Source organism: Alternaria ethzedia (genome assembly GCF_023757985.1).
Source record: "Alternaria ethzedia strain BMP 0044 chromosome Unknown scaffold_21, whole genome shotgun sequence".
NCBI lineage: Eukaryota > Fungi > Ascomycota > Dothideomycetes > Pleosporales > Pleosporaceae > Alternaria > Alternaria ethzedia.
Window position 1 is genome coordinate 332,259 of NW_026056214.1, and position 19,202 is coordinate 351,460.

Below are 19,202 nucleotides of genomic sequence, written 5' to 3' on the forward strand. Positions count from 1 at the left end.
CGCTGCTACCATTCGCGTGCATAAACTCGTTGCTTGGCATCTACGGACGTCTTGCAGTACGAGATCAAGAGATCTTGTAAGACTATGGTGGCTCACAGTTACGTGTGAATACCATGTTAGCTGAGAAGACTTCGTATTGATTCGATTGTGAGCGTCGATGCCGCGTCGATCGTCGAACGCTGATACGGGATGCATTTCTTGGTAGTGATTATGGCATGAGTAGAACACGACACTGGAGAAGAACACACACAGATGTGATAGGGTATGTCGAATATAAGAACGCCGTCCCACTCCGCTCAGCATTTCGCGACCGCAACAAGCAAAGCAATACAGTACATCAACACCCACTTCAATCGACCATCTACCAATCAAATTTGCATCACCCAACTGTCAAACTTTATTATGAAGACATTCACCATCGCCATGATCTCTTCCTTCCTCGCCCTCACCGCCGCTCTCTCTCCACCCTACGAACCCCCCTGCGACACCTGCGTGCCCACCCCCGACAAGAACAAGTGCGACATCACCACCTCCTGCACCTACGTCTGGGGCCATGATAACCCTCACATGCCCGGACCAAATTATTGCGCCTGCCGCCATGGGTATCGTACGTCTCTTCTCACCACCATCGCCGCTCCTTCATCCACTCTCCGTCATCTCTCCAGTGATAAGACCGGCTGACACCCAACAGGCGCAACAGGCTACGAAGCGAACGACTTCGAGGTCCAATGGCGTTTACCTTGGTATGGTATTCCAAATGGCGACCCGAGCCAGGAGGGTAGGGTGTTTGTGAAGCCGGGGGTGGAGTGTAATACGCTTTGCGATGATTGGTATCTTGGGAAGGATGGGTGTAAGGGCGTGCAGGTGAAGAAGTGGTGTATGTAGGGGAGAGCAGTAGTGGTAGTGGTAGCGTCTTTTAGTGGGGATTCTGGTATACGACCTTTTCGTAGTATAGGTATGCTATAGTCAGGAGCCAATCTTGGTTGTTCTACGAACCTCTGTCTTCATCATTGGTGATACGAACCATATGCTTAGTCGGTTCTTAGCGCGTCCTTGGTTGATCCTGCTCGTGGCTCTCGGGGTGGATGGTATGTCGTTTTGGGGAAAAACGTTCGCCGAGGATCTGAGCTCGGGAGGCTACGTAGTCAGCCCCGGCTGTGGTTCTCACCTGAGCTTTTGTTGTCTTCATGTAGCTGGCCATCGCGCTTTGGCGCACGGCTCGCATGTTAGCCTTTGATTTGAAATCGTTAGGTCTGGTGGCGGTAACCCATCGAAGGCTCCCATTGTCCGCCCCGCCCTCCTGGGCAAATTTTGTTGGGCCAATATCTGATTGACTCTTCCTTCTAACCCTCTCCTTCCTATCTCTACGTGAATTGAGAGAAGCCATGAGCTTTCCATGACGTTCGAGACTGAATTCCTCGCCGCCTTTCAGTACTTGCTCGACTGAATTCTTGTTGACCTGGGCGTGGAATCGATCGACTTGTTCTCGAAGGTGCGTGAAACGTCCATTCAATGATCCAAATAGATCCATGACATTGTCCAAATCTTGATGCTTCTGGAGCGTTCCATGCGGAAAGCGTACACGTTTACCGGCACGGTTTCTTTTGGAGACGAGTCGCACTCGCTTGAAGCTTCTCACGTCCTCTTCCTCGCGTTCATTGAGCTCATATATACCTCGTTTTCGACTACCGATGGCTGTAGCTCCTGGTCGCAAGTCGGGCTCTCGTGTATTTTGACCGGCTTGTAGCGGAGATTCGTCGTCCTGAATCACGGTAATCCTCCGAAAGAACATCTGACATTCTGTACAGTGTATATCGGCATCTGCAGTATATGATGATTGGGTCCGGCATCCTGGACAGGTAGTGCTACTGCTCTCGCTAGAATCATCCTGATTGAAGATAAAGCTCATGTCAATTCGCTGACCAGGTATGAACGCAGCGTGCCATGGACGCGACAACTCGATCTCTCTTCCCGTACCTCGGGCTTGTAAGGCGTATTGCCTTCGTCCAATCTTGATCTGGCCTGGCATGTCCTGGAATCGCAGCTCAAGAACGGAGTGGAAAGCATCCCAAGAGTTGATGAATTGCAAATGGACAGGCGCAATACGACCCATGGGATCGTCCAGTATTATTGGCTCCTCGAACATGCTTCGCTCTAGGTAGCTGGGAAGTGAAGTCTGCAGGCGCATAACAGCATGGTAAGTCGCGAAGTTGATCGTCATCGCGCCTCGTATCATGCCTTTAAGCTCAGAACCAAGCTTTCGGAGCCAATCTAACTTGAGTGCTTCGGATACATTCCCCAATATCGAGTTGGCAGCTTCGATATTGCGGTTAGCATTCTCAATGCCGTCTTTGATGTCGATGAGTGATGCATCATGCAAGAGCGTCGCCGTGTCGTTCCTGCGCTTTGCTTCGTCGAGTTTGTCATTCATCTCTTTTCGACTTACCCCAAGTAAAGTGCTATACAACATCAGCATCAGCTCTGACCAGAACATATATGATACTTACACATTGGCCGTGATCAACAACATCTGCAGGCTTGATGTCGTCCCCGCGATCTCTGCGCGAAACTGCTCCAGCGCTTCTTTCTCTCCAGTCCTCCAACCAATCGCTCTTCCAATCTCTCTGACTCTGTTTACTTTGCCGACTTCAAAAGCGCGCTGGTATCCCTGGATGCGCTTCTTGTAGGCGCTAACGCGGTCATTGCATCTAGCTACGGCTTGCTTTGCTGTTTCGCAGAGACTCCGTAACTCAGGCGTAGCTCCATCCCCGTGCTGTCTAGTAAGTAAATCAATTTCGAGGAGCGTACGGTCGAGAGTCCAAAGCTCGCGTACGGCGGCCTGGTACTCTGCTTTGGAGCCGCGAGCCTCGTCGAGCGCTGCGACTAGATCTTTCACAAGCAAAACGACGGAGATGATGTCGCCTACGGCACCGAATGTGATCGGCATGGCAAAAGAACAACAAAACTTCTGGGGAACGAGATGATAATGGTGTAATGAAAGTGTTGAAACTTCTTGAGAGATTGCGCCTGACCCCGCCTGAATGAGGCTGCACAAGATGGCTGAGTCGCTAAGCCTCCACGAGGTCCAGCCAGTAACATGTCACACATACCACGCCACTTCATATCGCGACTGCCTGCCGATGCGGCACAGTTGCCAAGACCACATCCTCTAGTTTGACCTCACCTCACTCTTGAGACGAATAACCACTCTCAGTGTCCGACTTCTTCTCATCTGTACGCACCCTGAAGCGATCGGTCTTTTCATCAGCCCAGTGTGGGCGCGCATCGAATGCGAACTGCAGAATCTCTGGACGCTGGTAGTGGCCCGCCGCATCGATCCACACCTTTACCGATCCCATATGGGAGAAGTCAATCTCGCCCTGCACCAACTTCTCCTCTCCGCCCGTGTGCGGACCAGCGATGTACGAGCAGAACGGATGGAGGACAGAAGACCAGCCGCCGCCAGCCTTGACGAGGTCCTGCTTTCCGAGGTTCTCTTCCATCCAGTCGAGGCACTGTTGGTCGACGTAGTTGGAAGCAGTGATGACGAAGACTTGGGCAGTGAGGGCATGGGCCTTCATCAACGCCTCGATCTGCGCATCGGCAACGGCTTCGAAGCCGGCCATGGTGGACAATGCTGGCCAAGCTCCCGCATGAATGTGCTGGTTCTGTGTGATGAGGGCCTGGCGCGCGCCGTTCATGGTATGCTCCCAACACGCGAGACCTCCGAGGTTGTACCCGAGCGACAATGGCCAGTTGCGCAATGTACTTCCGTTGCCCTGAGCCCACACCATGCGCTCGACATAGGTTGGCTGGAGCTTCCGATGAACACCGAGTATAGTGCCGTCGCTATCGATAATAACTTGCGAATTAAACAGTGTATAGCCGTTGGCGACACGTTCGCACACGCCCAGATTGATGGCTACACCGGTCCTGCGACAGGCATCCTGAATAGCACTCACATCCTCCCCATTCGGCTCCACTACAACGCTCTCTTCGGCGTATTTGGCCAAAGCAGCGACCTGCTTTAGGGGTGGGTAACATTCGATCCAGTACTGTGGTAATATTAGCCTGAGCCCCAGCATACCAAGTTTGAGATAACAGCCGATGCACATACAGGATAGCCAGGAATGAAGGTCTCGGGGAACACCAAGAGCTTGACATCATCTTTCGCAGCTTGTTCGATGAGGCGGATAGTCTTCTTGATGGTGGCAGCTTTGTCCATGAAGACAGGCGCAGCGTGGGCGGCAGCCACCTTGAACTTGGTTTCCTTGGGTGCCATCTTGTTGCAGCGCGATAATCGGGGTTCCTACTCGATGAATTGAGTCAAGACTGTCAGGCTGGTGAAACTGCGGAGAAGAGAGCTGTCGTGGACCCAGATTTCTTTGTTAAGGTTGCTTGCTACCTGCCAAGATCGCCGCTTCCGGTCGGTCACCGTACAACGGCGGCCGCTGCGGCACGTCGTTATCTCCCGCGTCGTGGAAAGGTCCGATTGCCCAACTGCCAGCCCTTCCCGGATTGCCAAACAATGCAACTGCACACGAAGATCGTTTGTCATCGGGCTAGTGCGCATCAGGTACCCGGCTCGTCACACCACGCGTTCTCGCAGCCAGGTGAGCCTATACAAATATGGCTAGCGTCGACTCCATTTCGCACCGAAACCGGCACTCTCCCCGAAAACACTGGCATTCACTCGTTGCACAATCGGTGCGATTACGCGGGAAACTCATCCGACTGGACATGTGATTGCACGGCCTTATGGGTTCACTGCAATAAATGCATGTCGTGACACAGAAAACCGCCGAGTGAATGGGGGTGCAAAACCCAAAAGCCTGCACGGCGATAATACAACTTGACCCTCTGCGTCAAATGATGTTGTACCATTCTCTGACACTTCGCAAACCAAACTGCGTGATTCCGACGACAACCGGCTTTTGACATGGCGTTTGATTATTTTGCAAACCCCCCTCCGGGTCTCGACTTGAACGAATCCCGCACTGCTTCTAACAATGCTATCGGCGTTGTACTTTTCGTCCTTTCTCTCGTTTTCGTGGGCTTACGCCTCTACACTCGCTTGCGCGTAAAGCGTGAGCCACTGGGTCTAGATGATTATCTCATGTTTCTCGGTCTGGCGCTGAATGCGGGCAACCTAGCATGCTGCATTGCAGGTAAAGCAATCGATAACGCAAGACTATTCACGGATGCTAACGTCCAGACTAGGCGGCTTCTACGGCCTTGGAAAGCACATATGGTCCTTGGGACCGTATGAGATGCGACAGATTACGATAGTGCGTTGCGACTTCCAGAACCCCACAAGTATCGCAGTGCTGACCACAGTAAGATCACCTTCGCATATGTCTTCATCTACGCATGGAGTGTGTGCATTATCAAGTTCTCGATTCTGGCGCTATACCACCGCATATTTGGCCTCTCGTACTTTGGCTATTTCTGCGTCGCTCTCACCACAGGTTATCTTATCACCAACCACATCGTCCTACCGCTCTACACGCGACCGCTACACTATTACTGGAACCAGTGGTACGGAGATAAAGGCGTGGTCCAGGTAGACGAGGCAAAGGTGAGAGTACCCCAAGACCGAGCTGCAACAGCGACTGACCAAGATGTAGTTCTATCTCGGTGTCGGAATCATCAACCTTTTTGGCGATGTGTGCATCCTTACGATACCCATAGCGAGCGTGTTTAAGCTCCACATGGGACGGACCCAGAAGGTGGCAGTTTGTCTCACGTTCCTACTTGGTAGCTTGTACGTCGCATTCCTACGTCAGTCCCTACAAAAAGGTTTCGCTAACAGGTACAGCGTCTGTTTTGCTTCGCTCTACCGCATCATCACCATTACCCACCTCGTCCAGTCGAAAGACATCAGTTGGGCAAAGAGCGACGTCTTCATCTGGTCCTCCGTAGAACCCTCCATCGGCATCATTTCCGGATGCCTACCCACCCTGCGACCGCTCATGATGAAAGTGATCAACGCACTCTCGACCCGCCTGCCATCCTCCTTCAAGTCATCGCAGCACTCCGAATCATCCGGCCCCTCGCTGAATCCTCTCGAAACGATATCCAAGAAGCGCACGCGCAAGATCAACCTCAAAGATACGTTGGGAGACACGATCAACAATGACACTCGGAGCCAGTGGGGCAAATCGCGATTGGATGAAGACGAAATGTGTCTCACGACAACGACTGTGCATGGGGAGTGCCCGGGTACTGCCTTGTGCAAAGAAGGCAGTGTGACTACAAGCGAGCTCTCGCAGAGTATGAGGAGGGAAAGAGGGATCACTATGACGAAAGAATTTGCGTGGGATGAGGGGACGCATGACCAAAGCCCAGACAACAAGGTCTAGACAAGTAGTAAAGCGACCGCGCATTTCTCTCGGCTTTTGATCGCATCCGCACCAGGCAACAAGAACTAAACTTGGACAAACGTGAATATCCTATCGACGCCCACTTCCAAGCACTCCGCCCCTGAAGAACCTCTGCATAGCTCAAACCATCGGCAAGATTGAAAACTGTCCGGAAAATGTTGCGTATTGGGATGCGACGCGTCGCGGCCTCCGTAGTGCCGATTATTCGACCAATGGGTAGGGCAGTGCACATGGCGGCAGCCTGCACTGGACCTCGCGTACGGTCGACCTACCGCATGCGCTCGAATGTCTGAAGAACTCGGGGTAGGTGATGAGAGACGGAAACGGATTGGAAAGGAACGCGACGAATGCGACGGGACGGGACGCGTAGCTGCACGGGGAAGATACTAGCGTGGCCGATCTACGAGCAAGCGCGACTGGGTAACACCCTGACAGCTCACGTAATGCATCATCCACATTAATTTTGTTTGATCTTGATGTCTAGCAAACGTGACGTGGATTATGATAGGTGAATTTGTTCAGTCTTCGAAATTCGTGCCTGCAGCCATAGTTCTGTCTCATGGCCGAATGTGGTATAGCGTTTTTGCACTCTCGTCGATTATCCCGGCGTTTTGCACGTTGCGGCCACACATCTTCCCGGCGGACATAGTTGTCGCAGCACCACCACCACCACCTTGAAGAAGCGCCACAAGACGCCTGCCTTTTCGTCCGGATTGGAAGATGGCAATGGTGCGCCATGTATATAAGAGGCACTGTGCACCTGCAGAAACTGAGATGTCAATATCAACGCACCTCGCGACTGAAGCCTCAACATGCAAGGCTTCAAAGACTTTGACCCTGCGAAGGACATTCGAGACCTTCCCGGAAAAGTGATCTTGGTGACTGGAGGTGATTGAACTTGTTTCCCAGCATTGACATCCTTCTGACAGTCATAATAGGCACCGCAGGATTGGGGGAAGAAAGTGTGCGAGCACTGGCGGCGCACAGTCCATTACACATCTACTTCACAGGCCGCAATGTCACTGCAGCGAATGCACTGATCGCCGACATCAAAGCCAAGCACCCGACGACATCTTTGAGTTTCATCGAGATGGATCTTTCGTCCCTTCGCGCAGTCAAAGAGGCCGTCGCTCGAGACTTCGAACATGACCGCCTCGACATACTGATGAACAACGCCGGTATCATTGCCAAACCGGCAGTTTTGAGTACTGATGGTTACGAGATCCAATTCGCGACGAACCATCTCGGCCATGCGATGCTCACCAGAGAGCTGATGCCCATCTTGCTCAAGACAGCCAAAGAGCCCGGTGCAGACGTCCGTGTCGTCAGCAACACCTCCGCCGGTTACGAGTTCCATCGCGCCATCAAAGGTGGCATTTCCTTCGATGAGCTTGACGCCGGAAGCACGATGTCTCGAATGATGCTAGGCGCATGGATTCGTTATGGCCAATCCAAACTCGCAAACATCCTCTTCGCAGCGGAGCTCGCGCATCGGCATCCTGAGCTGACGTCTGTAGCCATCCACCCTGGACTCGTCAAGACGCCCATGAATACCGAGATGGCCGGCTGGACTAAGACATTCGTCAATGTAACGTCGCGGATGTCGGGCGAGAAATGGCTTGAGCCACATGAGGGCGTTTCCAATCAGCTTTGGTGTGCGGCCGGAGCGGAGAAAGGAGCATTGCGGAATGGTGGATATTACACGCCGGGGGGCGTAGACTCCACGGAGAAACTGACAGCGGAGGCTAGAGATGAAGACCTGGCAAGAAGGTTGTGGAAGTGGACGGAGAATGTGCTCCTAGATTATTGTCGTTGTGATTAAGTGCGTCAGTAGCTCTCTGGACGTGCGGAGCATGTATCCCTTCCCAACGCCTGCTTAGTTCAGCCCTCCTGTCCCCATTGACACTAATGATGCTCTTGTCAAAGCCTCCAGCCCACAGTTTGAAGCCCACGCCGTCCAGTTCCGACACGGTCATCTCTACTGAAAGTAAGAAGAAGGCCATTCGATAGGTGAGTAGTCTCAGGGCTAGGTTCTCGTTGTTCATGACATCTTCTTGGCTCATCACAGGACGCATGTCCTGCTGTATGAATCTTGCCTCCACCCAAACCAGTCTGACTGCACAGTACTGATGTGCGGGGCTCGCTCAGGTACAGCGGGTGTAAGGAGGGTTCAAACTAAGTTCCCTAAATCGGTGACCAGGGCAACAGATATTAACTATGTATTCGACGAGACCGGGAAAGCAAGTTTTATCGAAAAGAATGTTGTGAAGCCGCTTCAAATAAAGAACCGGCCTATCTCTGCTTTCGCGCACGTTTATGGAAATTTCGATGGGCTCCTTGCTTCGAGCTGGACAGCAGGTCCATGTGAGCCAGAGCTCTTTGTCGTTGACCATCATGACGTCAAGAGAGTACGCCGTCGGCAGGCGGCGGAGACAGGTTTTGGTCTCATGGTGCAGTTGTCTGTTCGTGAGGAGCAGTCCGTAAGTAGCATATTGCTCGGCAGGTAGCAAGACGGGTATTCGCAGGCAATTCGAGCCTACTGAGGCCTTGCGAGGGGTGTCATCTGATGCAGAGTGTCTTGGAAGCTCGACGTGCGCACTGATGACAAATTCGAGGATCATGTCGCGAAGTTCGCGCGGTAATGATAAAAGAAGGCTAGACATGATGAGATGGGCTGCGTGGAGGATAGGTATGAAGGCAGAAGAGTCGATCCCGGGGGCACGCGCGGGGACTTGAGCTAAGCGCAGGCGCTAAGCTACATCGATCCAAGCCTCGGCAAGACTCCTGCAGCTGTTGTTCGCAGTTGCCGTCTTCTCTGTCTTTCGCGCTCGAGCCCAAGGGGTCTTTCCGCGATGGTAATTTGGTTGTGTACATTGGGGGGGAGATATTCGGTAACGGTGGTTCGCCAGGTTCGTCTGAAGTGGTCGTCTCCATACACACCCACGGTAGCCCAACGGAAAATTCGTTCATCACGCTCGTCGAGGCCGTCGAGCTGATGTCTTTCACTCTCATCGTTTATCTCGACGCTACTCATCAATCCGCTTGATCCTGTCTCAGCCATTGCTCTATTACAAGGGTTTCGTGTACTTACAGCTCTGCGGTAGCCGACAGCCGACAGTCTCGACTGCACGCTCACCCCTAGCGACCAGCTGCCGCCGTGACCTGACAGCGTACGCCATTATGTCTCGTCTGGAAGCGCTTCCGCAGCACATCCGTCGCGACATCCTCCGCTACCTGCTACTTTCCGATCGCGTTCGCGGCCCACCGAACCGCCATCTCATCGAAGACTATGACTTCCAGGTCGCCGTCCTTCGCACTAGTAAGGCCATCAATCAGGAAGCTGCCAAGGTCTTCTATGGGGACAACAAGTGGATCAAACTTCATAATGGCTATGGCACGACGATCGAAAACGCCCTTCTCAACCATGAAGTACCCTACTTCAAGTTAGGGACGAAGAAGTTTGACAACCACGTTGCCGAAGTCAAGGTCGATCCTAACTACCAGCGGAAGGCGACCGGGAAGTATGGCGGAAAGACGACAGTGGGAGTACTGCTGTTGCAAGACATGCCAAAGCTTGCTCGCGCTCTGCGTATCCTGGACTTCGCCAACCATATGGGCTATGACTTCAAGTTCGCACTGCACAAGCCGCCCGGTACCGTCAGCACTCTGGGCAGGGAGGATCAGGAGAGGTTTGCCCTACCCATGGGAAAAGGTAAGCTTCGCCTTTGCGAGTCATATGTGAGTAATCTACTAATTCTACCCGTTCTATCCTACAGTCAGTGGATTAGCTTTCCGACAGAAGGTCACCTTCACCACTGGGTTCGATGCTGCCCTTGTCGAGAAAGTCACGCAAACCATGACACAGGGAGTCGCATGGCTACGAGCCGTCGCTGTCGAACTCTACGAACTCGCCCTTTCCACCAAATGCGTTGGTGACATGGCGTTCAACACCGGAAACGGCGACATGGCATTCGCGAGGTGGCTTGACACCTTCATGTTCATCAAGCATTCATTGGAGAGGAACGAGATGATAGGTGCACGTCTCGAACCAAACTTCCTGTCACCGATCTATGCGTTACAGTGCGTCGCCTCGCTTGACAAATCAATGCTCATGTTCTCGAACATGGCCGCTGGCGAATTCCGTGGCGAGTTCCGACACGAGTGTAAGGGTGAAACGAAGAAGGTTGGCAATGCAGAGGAGGCAGAGCTTTGCAATAAGATCTCGGGATACGAGGTAGTCCCTGCTTCTGCTATCGCTCGCTTCTATCGCTTCTTGGGTGTCGCCGAGCTTGGCGAAGATCATCCTGTCAAAGCAGCGAAAGCTTTCGCCAAGTCCTACAAGATCATGTCTCTTCCGGGAACCAAGGACGGCTACGACATCGCGAAGTCATGGAAAGAACTAACGAAGGCTGAGCAAAAGTTAAGCGTGGTCTCTCTTCACACCGCTCTCCCCAAGAGGCCGCATACAATGCCGGAGTTACAAGTCTGGAAGGGACCTCAAGTCGCGTCAGAGCACTGGGTCATGCGCGAGCTGGGCTTTAAAGGTGAGATTCCTTACGCTGACAAGATTATCGGCGTATTCGGACTGTACTTAGCCAAGGAGCCGCACCCCAATCGTTCGCTTCCAGGACCACGAACACTGCGACTTGGAGCCGTGAAGCCAGAAGTACTGAGGAAGGCGGTCGAAGATGCTCGCGAGCGAGTGAACATTCCCGGTATACCAGGCATTGAGCTGGTCATGAAGTGGATTGCACTTGGAACGAATCAGATCGGCGAGGAGAGTATCCAGGATGATCCGCAGACTGCAAGGATGCGGGAGGAGATGTCTCTTCTTGGTAATGGAGGCTGTTCAACCCAGTAAAGGACAGTTCAATTCCTTGTGTGGTTCTATCTACATGTGCAGTCGAGGTGAAGGGGATCTGGGATACTGTAGTGAAAGAGGCTGTTATTGTTGATGCATGAGCTATTGTATCTACAGACGCACTCTCATTCACTTCCACTATAGCATGTCCTAGGTAATAGATATCAAATGATGTCTTCAAGTCTGAACAACACCCTCCTACCTCCCCAAACCACTTACCTACTACCACCATCCCTACTGCTATCATGACATATACATCCTCGAAGCGTGGAGCAGACAATGAGCCGGCCTCATCACCACCGGCCAAGCGATCGCGCAGCGAGACGCTGACATCACCCCCAGCATCCTCGCCGCGGCCCTCGTCACCAAGGCGAAGGACTCCCCGCCCAGCTATCCGCCAACCCTCTACCTCCCCAACACCCTCAGTATCCGCCTCGCTGGACGAGGCAACCACCACCTCAGAAACAGACCCCCTCTTCCACCGCATACAATCCAGTATCACCTACACCCTCTCCACCACCACCCCAGCGCAAACAACGCGCTTCACCATCCCAACCAACATCAGCAAGCCCACTACGCTCGCCGCGCTAAACCTCCTCCGCACCCACGCCACACTCATAGCCTCATCACCCTTCTTCGAAATCTACGAATTAGGCGTCCCGAGACCAGATTGGGTGAAGCAAGGGGGTTGGCTGGGTATTCACGATCCGCAGTGGTGGGTGGGGAGGAGTGGGGCGGAGGTGAAAGCGGGGCCTTGGGCGGATGAGCTTGAGGTTAGGAGGGTTGAGGGGAGGATGAGGGGGGTGGAGAAGGGGAGGGTGAAGAGAGCGAAGAGGGGGGTGGGCAAGGGTGAGAAAGAGAGAGATGAGAAGCTGAGGGAGGGGCTGAGGGAGGGGCTGAGGAGGCAGAGGGAGGGGTTGGTGATGTGTGATTAGAGGCATGCAGACTAGTGGTGCAGGAGGATATATGATTAAATAGGTGCATGACATCATATGAGAGAGGAACACCTTAAAATCAAAGACATCACTAAAATGAAGAGCTTTCGAAGGATGAAAATTAGAGAAAACATCACATGTAAGAAGAGCATCGGCAGTTCAAGATTGAAAAAGACATCACATAAGAGAGGAGCATTCGAAGTTCAAGATTAAGAAGTAGTTTATGCTATAGTATAAACTACAGAGGTATCATTCTCCAGCCCAGGCATCTATCCATTCCGTGTCTTTAGTAATATGCTATACTGTACTGCATAGCTAGAACCAAACATTACATCGTTCAAAGTGACTCATTCGTGTCATCAAGACGTGAATAAAACACTACACCATTAACCATCTAGTGGACGGAAGCGGTGCGGTGGTTCTTCTCAGTGTCAACGACAATGGAACCGTTGCGCTCGATCATGGTAGAGCCACCCTTCTGGAGGGAGCTCTCGACGAAGGTGTGGGTAGGGCGCCACTTGGCAGAGGTCCTGGGAGTGGTCTCGGCCATCATCTGGTCGACCTGCTCGAGAGACAGACCCTTGGTCTCGGGAACCAAGAAGTAGGTGTAGATGAAGGCGATGGTGCAGAGACCTCCCCAGATGAAGAAGACAGAGGACTTGAGGTTGCCCTGGTCGGTACCGACCATGTAGGGGGTGATGACGGCGATGATGGTGTTCCAGAGCCAGTTGGAGGCGGTGGAGAGAGCAACACCACGCGAGCGGATGGGCAGAGGGAAGACCTCACCGATGAGGACCCAGGCACCAGGGCCCCAGGTGGTGGCGAAGAAGAAGATGAAGATGGCGATGAACGCGATCTGGGCGTTGACGGCCGAGATGTTGTTGGCGCGGGTGGTGCCGTCGGCAAGGGTGGTGGAGTTGTTGAATCCCTGAGTGACACCGATGATGGCAACCAAGAACTGGCAGATCAGCATACCGAGAGCACCGAAAAGGAGGAGTGTGCGGCGACCGAACTTCTCCATTCCGTAGAAGGAAAGAGGGGTAGAGCAGACGTTGACCAGGGTGAAGACGAGCGAGATCAAGAAGGTGTTGGAGATGGCGCCAGTCGACTCCAAGAAGGGAGTGGAGTAGTAGAAGATGAAGTTGACACCAGTCCACTGTTGCATCATCTGGAGCGAGGTACCGAGGATAGTCTTGCGGAGGTTGGAGTTGGACTGGAAGAGAGAACCCTTGAAGCAGTTGGCCCAGCCAGAGATCCAGCCACCGGCGGGGATAAGCTCGCGCTCGTACTCCTCGTTGGCAATGATCTCAGCAAGCTCGAATTCAACCATGGACCTGAGCTCAGCAGCCTGGGGGTCGGTAGGGTGGACACCACGGATCTTCATCAGAGCCTTCTTGGCCTCATCGGGCTTGCCGCGCTTGACGAAGTAACGAGGAGAGTCGGGAAGGCAAGCAATACCACCACCGAGGATAAGACCCCAGGCAAACTGGATACCGATGGGGATGCGGTACTCGCCAGTGTCACCACGACCCTGGACGCCGTAGTTGACACAGGCGGCAAGGAGGAGACCAATGGTAATGCAGAACTGGTAACCGGAGACGAGCGCACCACGGACCTTCTTAGGGCAAATCTCGGACATGTAGAGAATGACAATGGCAGACTCGAAACCGACACCAATACCGGCGATGGCACGACCGGCGACAAGGAGGTCACGGCCAGTGGCAGCCATTTGCAGAACAACTCCTAAGTGGGGGTTAGTGGCTTGTTCCATCAAGTAGTGCAAGCGGGGGAGTTCGTACCGATAATGTAGATGAGACATCCCAGGACAATGGTCCACTTGCGGCCAATCATATCGGAAAGGTCACCAGCGACAAGAGCACCGAAGAAAGTACCAGCGGAGAGAATAGAGACGATGAGCGAGGTGTTGCCAGAGCTGATCTTGCAGAGGCCATCGGGAGTGTCGAGACCCTGGGGGCAGATGTTGCCCTCGACCTCCTGGATGAAGAGAGGCGAGTTGAGCACACCGTTGATGTATCCGGAATCGTAACCTGGGTATGCAGTCAGCCACTGTTACTGTGGAGATTGTACAATGTTGTTGTCTTACCGAAGAAGATACCACCAAAGGAGGCAAAGGCGCAGAGGAGGTAGGCCTTCCAAGTGACAGGGCACTCAGTCATGTTGACATCGGTGGTAGCTTGGATGCCCTTGGGGTTGGCGGCCTCGTCGGCCAGGTCGTTGTTGTGGCTCATGATGGGCAAGTGCGTGGGGGTTGTACGCTGAGGGAGTTGACGAAGCGCGTTGCTTGAAGCTGTGCAGGGTAGAACTCGCACGCGGCCTTGGACGAGGAATCGGAAACTGAGATGCGGGTGAGTTGAGGGTTAATAAACAGAGCTGGAGATTTGAGATCTAGTGCAGTGCGGAACAAGTGTACCGCAGAAATGGCTAGGTAACATTGCGGCGCGACTAGTAGGGGCCCGTGCTTCCCTGCTATTGGGTGCATTAGCCTGGAACCCAGTGAAGGGTGCGCGCCACCAGCTCTCTGGGGAATGGTCGCCCGCGTTTTGCCTGCTCCAGCTTCTTCTCCAGGCCCGACTGGCCCGACTAACCTGGTAATTTGACAAGTGTCGGACCGGCATTTGCACCGGCTGTGATTTGACCTTGGCAGCTGGAGCACAGACGGTGGTTTTGCCTGTCTAGAACGCTTCTAGGTTTTCAGAGCCGCACGTGAGGTGCTCCCCGACCAAGGGTTCCCACTTCACTAGACTCCACCATCGTGGCCCATGGAGTCTCTCGTGGCCCATGGAGTCGGCTAACGTGTGTCTGGAGCAGACTGGTAACGACGCTAACCCCCGATACCAGGTGCGCGGCGCCCTACACTCGGCTCCCTCCGCCTTCGACGCCTGCTTTCACTCATCACGATGATGCGCTGACGATGCGCCAATGGCATGGCCTGCGCTATGCTTTTCACCACTGCAGGCCTCTTTCCCCAGACAACACCATGTGGCTGAACGCTAATGCAACGGCGGTCATGATGAATGTGAACTGCTGACGCTTGTCCGCCATGGACGCCTAACGGCCAATACGCGACTTCGCTGGCCTTCGGAGCTCCTAATTAAGCGCGCAGTGTGGCACGAGTCACTCTCATTAGCCCAACACCACCAACCCCAGCCTCCGCTCCTGTCCCGACGCTGGAAACGTCCAACCGGGGCCGCCCTTGATTAGTGCATGTGGTCACGATGCACGGTCAGGATACCTGACCCAGCGACCGAGAGAGATCTCAATCCAGTCCCTTCGCTGCGGGAGCAGATGGTGGTAGCGATGATGGCGAGAAGGCTGTCGCTACCGAGGTGGTTCGTCCACGTGGGTCGCTCGCTGTCAATCACGCGGAGGTCTCCCCATGGTTTCGATCCGACGGCCCACAACCCTGATTGGCCATACCCTGCGCTAGTGCCTACCCCGACGAAGCTTGACGCGGAAAAGAATTCAGCCCCGACATAGCACGAATCGCCGAAGAGAAAATCTTCAGGCGCGGCATCTGAGCTCTGAGGTACATGACAAAGCGACATCGCGTACCCCGACATTCATCGTCCGCATGTTCTTCTCCACATTGTCGCCCAACGCACTGCTGCTGCTTCGCTACCATCTTTTCTCGCGTTCCCGCTGAGATGTCACCACCCCACAACTCGTACCGACTATGCAAACTTTGTGCGACAGTGGTGGCCTCAGCCGCAGCTCTGCCTGTGCAGGACTTCATTGTTACACGAGAAGCCTGTCAGACGCCGGGGTGCAATGCCTCAGTTCGTCACGATGCTCAGCTGTCATGTGCCAGCTGGCTCTTCGAGGCCTCGGGACAGGAAATGGTCCCAGATCTTGAAAGTGCGCCAGCATTTTGGTGACATTTGTCAAGGAGCTTGAGTTGGGCCTCTCAAGATGGTCGACATCACAGAGTCTGACCCCAGATGCGCTCGATGCGTTTCGTGGTGGCCTCAAGTAGTAGTTTATCTCACAGGTAATTTCACCTCATCAGCGGTACCAGGTCGGTCTACAGCGTGCTGGTATCAAAACTGCCGTTCTTGGGACATGTCGAAACCCACTTGCTTATCACCAGAACTGACTCTAGCTATTTGCGCATATGCACAGCGAGGCTGTGAGATGCAGCAAGGCTGGCCAATGGCCGCAGCCTCGGCGGGGTAGCTGCATGCTCCAGCCTTCCTCGACGGCCTCTCCACCATCACTCCTAACACGTCTCTTATCTACCTGGTGGAGCTCACGCAAACTGGGTCCATGGCCTGGCACGACGCGACATGCGCTGCGCTGAAGTTGGAGTGGGAAGATGGACGACCGGGATGTCTTACCTGTCAACGTAAAGCGCCCGCTTTGGCGCCTATCCATCCAATCTCGCCGCCTGGACCTCCGCCAGATGTTCCACGATCACAACTGCTGTGCACATGGCCGCCCCAACTTTTCTCCGATGATACTCTTGCAGAATCACGAAAAGTCGCGAGAGACTTGGATCATGATCGGCTTCCCAAGGCACATTCGGATGGCGGAGATTACGTAGACACCCCGGAAGATGCGAAAAGCTCTACACAACACAATATTGATAACGACCATGCAACAACGCTAGCTTTTGTGGGTGCGAGCATCGATGCATGGACTAGCAACAATACCACCTCACAGTCCGGAGTGTCATTGGAGTCAAATAAGAAGGGCCAAGAACAAACACACAGCTCATCTGAATTGGCCACTACTTTTCAAAAAGTATACACAAGCCTTCCGAACGCCGACTCCGTTCGTCTCCTACGCTTGCACGGTAGTGCGACTAGGAGCGATCCCATTCACTGCACTCTTCTTGTGCATGGGCTTCACGATCCGTGCCGCCCAACTTTCGAGGCTTTTTCCTACACCTGGGCAGATTCACAAGGCGACTCATCACTGTGCGAGACCATCTTCGTCGGCCCACAGTATGACATCCTACCTGTAACCAAGAATTGCCTGGCGGCGCTTCGGTGCTTTAGAACCTCTGTGGATCGTCTTGTGTGGGTTGACGCTACTTGCATCAACCAGTTCGACTTGGATGAGCGAGGTCGTCAAGTTTCGCTTATGAAAGATATTTACAAGTCTGCAGCCCGAGTGCTGACGTATCTGGGAGAGTGGAACGAAGACCTTGGAGATGTCACGGAATCGCCACACTATAAGCACGGAAGATCCGACCATCCTTCTGGGAGTGCTTTCCCCGATGTGAGCACGATACTTTGTTTACCCTACTTCTCGCGTATTTGGGTCATCCAGGAAGTCATGCTCGCTAATTCAGCCACCATGAGTGTCGGCAAGCATACAACACATTGGAAGGACTTCCGCGATCTTGTGCAGAACTCCCTGTCAAGCCAACAGAAGAAGCCTGTCTCGGCTCTGATTGAGCACTTCGATTACAAAGACGGCGACATGGACCTACTGTCATGGCTCAAGGGCACCAAAGATTCTCAATGCGGTGATTTGCGCGATCGTGTATACGGCCTCATGGGCCTAGTTTCCGAGAAGGATCGAAGGAAATTACCAGTGGATTACAGTATTAGCAAGCAGCAGCTATACACTGGTCTGGCAATGTACTGGCTTATAGGTACGACCCGTGACAGGGAACAAATATTCACAGTGTTAGAAATGGCTTTGCTTCCCAAGATGACACTCCTTCCTTCTTGGACTCCTGACTGGACGCCGCAACCACATATAAGTATGAACGGAGAGTGCACTTCATTGACACCATTGACTCTCCAATTCGACACGACATCTGTGGAGCGTCCATCGTCGGGACTACAGTGGTCCAGACTGCCCAACTACAACGAACCCAGCGTCAGGTGGACACTAGACGAGGCCTTTCAGGGGCGTCGAGACAACTTCAATATGCTTCCGACTTGGTACGGACTAACTATAGCTTCAGGCTGGAGACGGGGCTCTGTCAAACCACTACCACTAGGTGGTACTTTGGCGCTGGAAGCTGTCCACATACTTTCCATTTCGACAGGAAGGCTAGAACTCACAGACACCAACGGGAGACCAGTGCACGGCCTGCAACTCACGCGCTCTAGAGATTCCCAGTCAAGACAACAGGATCTCCCATACAGTGATACCCATTTGTACATATGTCTGGAATGGCAGGCAGCTCTAGCACTGAATAAACATGCGGATGCTATCTACAGCCTTCGTGACAGATTCAGAATCGTTTGTGCTCCTCTGGGTGCGGATGTACCGTCAAATTCTGGAGATGCGTTCAGGATTGAAGATCGTCTAGAGGTTTTCGAGGAAGAAATTGCCGAGCACTGGCTGATGGATCTTTTTTTCTATGGAAATAGAGCCGGCTCAGCCTACGCTGAGTTGTTGCGAGGATCAAAGATGAACGAACGCTGGTCAAAATGTTTGCCTCGCGCATCAGCTGCCTGCGAAGTACTCACCTTACCATTCAAAATACATACTGGAGAGGACTACCGATGTCCTACAATAGCAGGGATGATAGGGATTTCAGAAGATGCAAGGGAATTTGTCGCAGAGTCCCTGGAGTTGAATTCCGATCTGCGAGATTACCCCGATTCAACCCAATGGCCTTATTATGTATCAGAAGTGTATGATGAAAGTCTCACTAGGCGTATCCAGAAGGCTCATGCGGCCAAATTGGAAACGGCGTCTTCGCCGGAAGAGCTGTGGACCCACCTCAGAAGTGTCGTGAGAGATCACCGACATTCTTGCAAGGATTACGCACCTCTACAACATGCGATGTCAGATCTCGAAGACAGGGTAAACAAAAGGTTGACTAGTCGATCTTCTGCTTTTTCGGGAATTGATCTACTGCACCTTCTCGCGCCTGATAGTGTAAGGATTAGTGCAAAAAAGGTGGGATCTTTCTTGAAGGTTGATTGGACAATAGCCAATATCATGTGCACTGCCTGGGCGCTCTTGCAAGAAGTCAAGATTGATCCAAAGTTTACGCTCGAGCAGAACTTTAGCATATTATGGATCCACGTCTTGACA

At 53.2% G+C, this 19,202-nt stretch overlaps 7 protein-coding genes across 7 annotated transcripts; 4 read left to right on the forward strand and 3 right to left on the reverse strand.

The window, feature by feature from the left end:
* Window positions 1–1,042: 1,042 nt before the first annotated feature.
* On the reverse strand, window positions 1,043–2,947 carry J4E87_007585 (uncharacterized protein; the record flags this gene model as incomplete). The annotated part of the gene is made up of 2 exons (XM_049379179.1): window positions 1,043–2,459; window positions 2,508–2,947. 2 exons carry the CDS (start codon window positions 2,945–2,947, stop codon window positions 1,043–1,045), a joined length of 1,857 nt encoding a protein of 618 aa, XP_049231090.1.
* A 238-nt stretch (window positions 2,948–3,185) lies between these two features.
* On the reverse strand, window positions 3,186–4,282 carry J4E87_007586 (uncharacterized protein; the record flags this gene model as incomplete). Its single annotated transcript, XM_049379180.1, has 2 exons — window positions 3,186–4,055; window positions 4,118–4,282. 2 exons carry the CDS (start codon window positions 4,280–4,282, stop codon window positions 3,186–3,188), a joined length of 1,035 nt encoding a protein of 344 aa, XP_049231091.1.
* Window positions 4,283–4,939: 657 nt separating this feature from the next.
* J4E87_007587 (uncharacterized protein) lies at window positions 4,940–6,362 on the forward strand (the record flags this gene model as incomplete). Its single annotated transcript, XM_049379181.1, has 5 exons — window positions 4,940–4,944; window positions 5,216–5,288; window positions 5,342–5,578; window positions 5,628–5,764; window positions 5,819–6,362. The coding sequence occupies 5 exons, from the start codon at window positions 4,940–4,942 to the stop codon at window positions 6,360–6,362; spliced, it is 996 nt and encodes a 331-aa protein (XP_049231092.1).
* An 833-nt stretch (window positions 6,363–7,195) lies between these two features.
* J4E87_007588 (uncharacterized protein) lies at window positions 7,196–8,205 on the forward strand (the record flags this gene model as incomplete). The annotated part of the gene is made up of 2 exons (XM_049379182.1): window positions 7,196–7,271; window positions 7,322–8,205. The coding sequence occupies 2 exons, from the start codon at window positions 7,196–7,198 to the stop codon at window positions 8,203–8,205; spliced, it is 960 nt and encodes a 319-aa protein (XP_049231093.1).
* Window positions 8,206–9,563: 1,358 nt separating this feature from the next.
* On the forward strand, window positions 9,564–11,244 carry J4E87_007589 (uncharacterized protein; the record flags this gene model as incomplete). Its single annotated transcript, XM_049379183.1, has 2 exons — window positions 9,564–10,095; window positions 10,160–11,244. The coding sequence occupies 2 exons, from the start codon at window positions 9,564–9,566 to the stop codon at window positions 11,242–11,244; spliced, it is 1,617 nt and encodes a 538-aa protein (XP_049231094.1).
* Window positions 11,245–12,573: 1,329 nt separating this feature from the next.
* J4E87_007590 (uncharacterized protein) lies at window positions 12,574–14,428 on the reverse strand (the record flags this gene model as incomplete). The annotated part of the gene is made up of 3 exons (XM_049379184.1): window positions 12,574–13,922; window positions 13,979–14,227; window positions 14,284–14,428. The coding sequence occupies 3 exons, from the start codon at window positions 14,426–14,428 to the stop codon at window positions 12,574–12,576; spliced, it is 1,743 nt and encodes a 580-aa protein (XP_049231095.1).
* A 3,070-nt stretch (window positions 14,429–17,498) lies between these two features.
* J4E87_007591 (uncharacterized protein) lies at window positions 17,499–17,887 on the forward strand (the record flags this gene model as incomplete). The annotated part of the gene is made up of 2 exons (XM_049379185.1): window positions 17,499–17,799; window positions 17,859–17,887. 2 exons carry the CDS (start codon window positions 17,499–17,501, stop codon window positions 17,885–17,887), a joined length of 330 nt encoding a protein of 109 aa, XP_049231096.1.
* Between the last annotated feature and the right edge of the window lie 1,315 nt (window positions 17,888–19,202).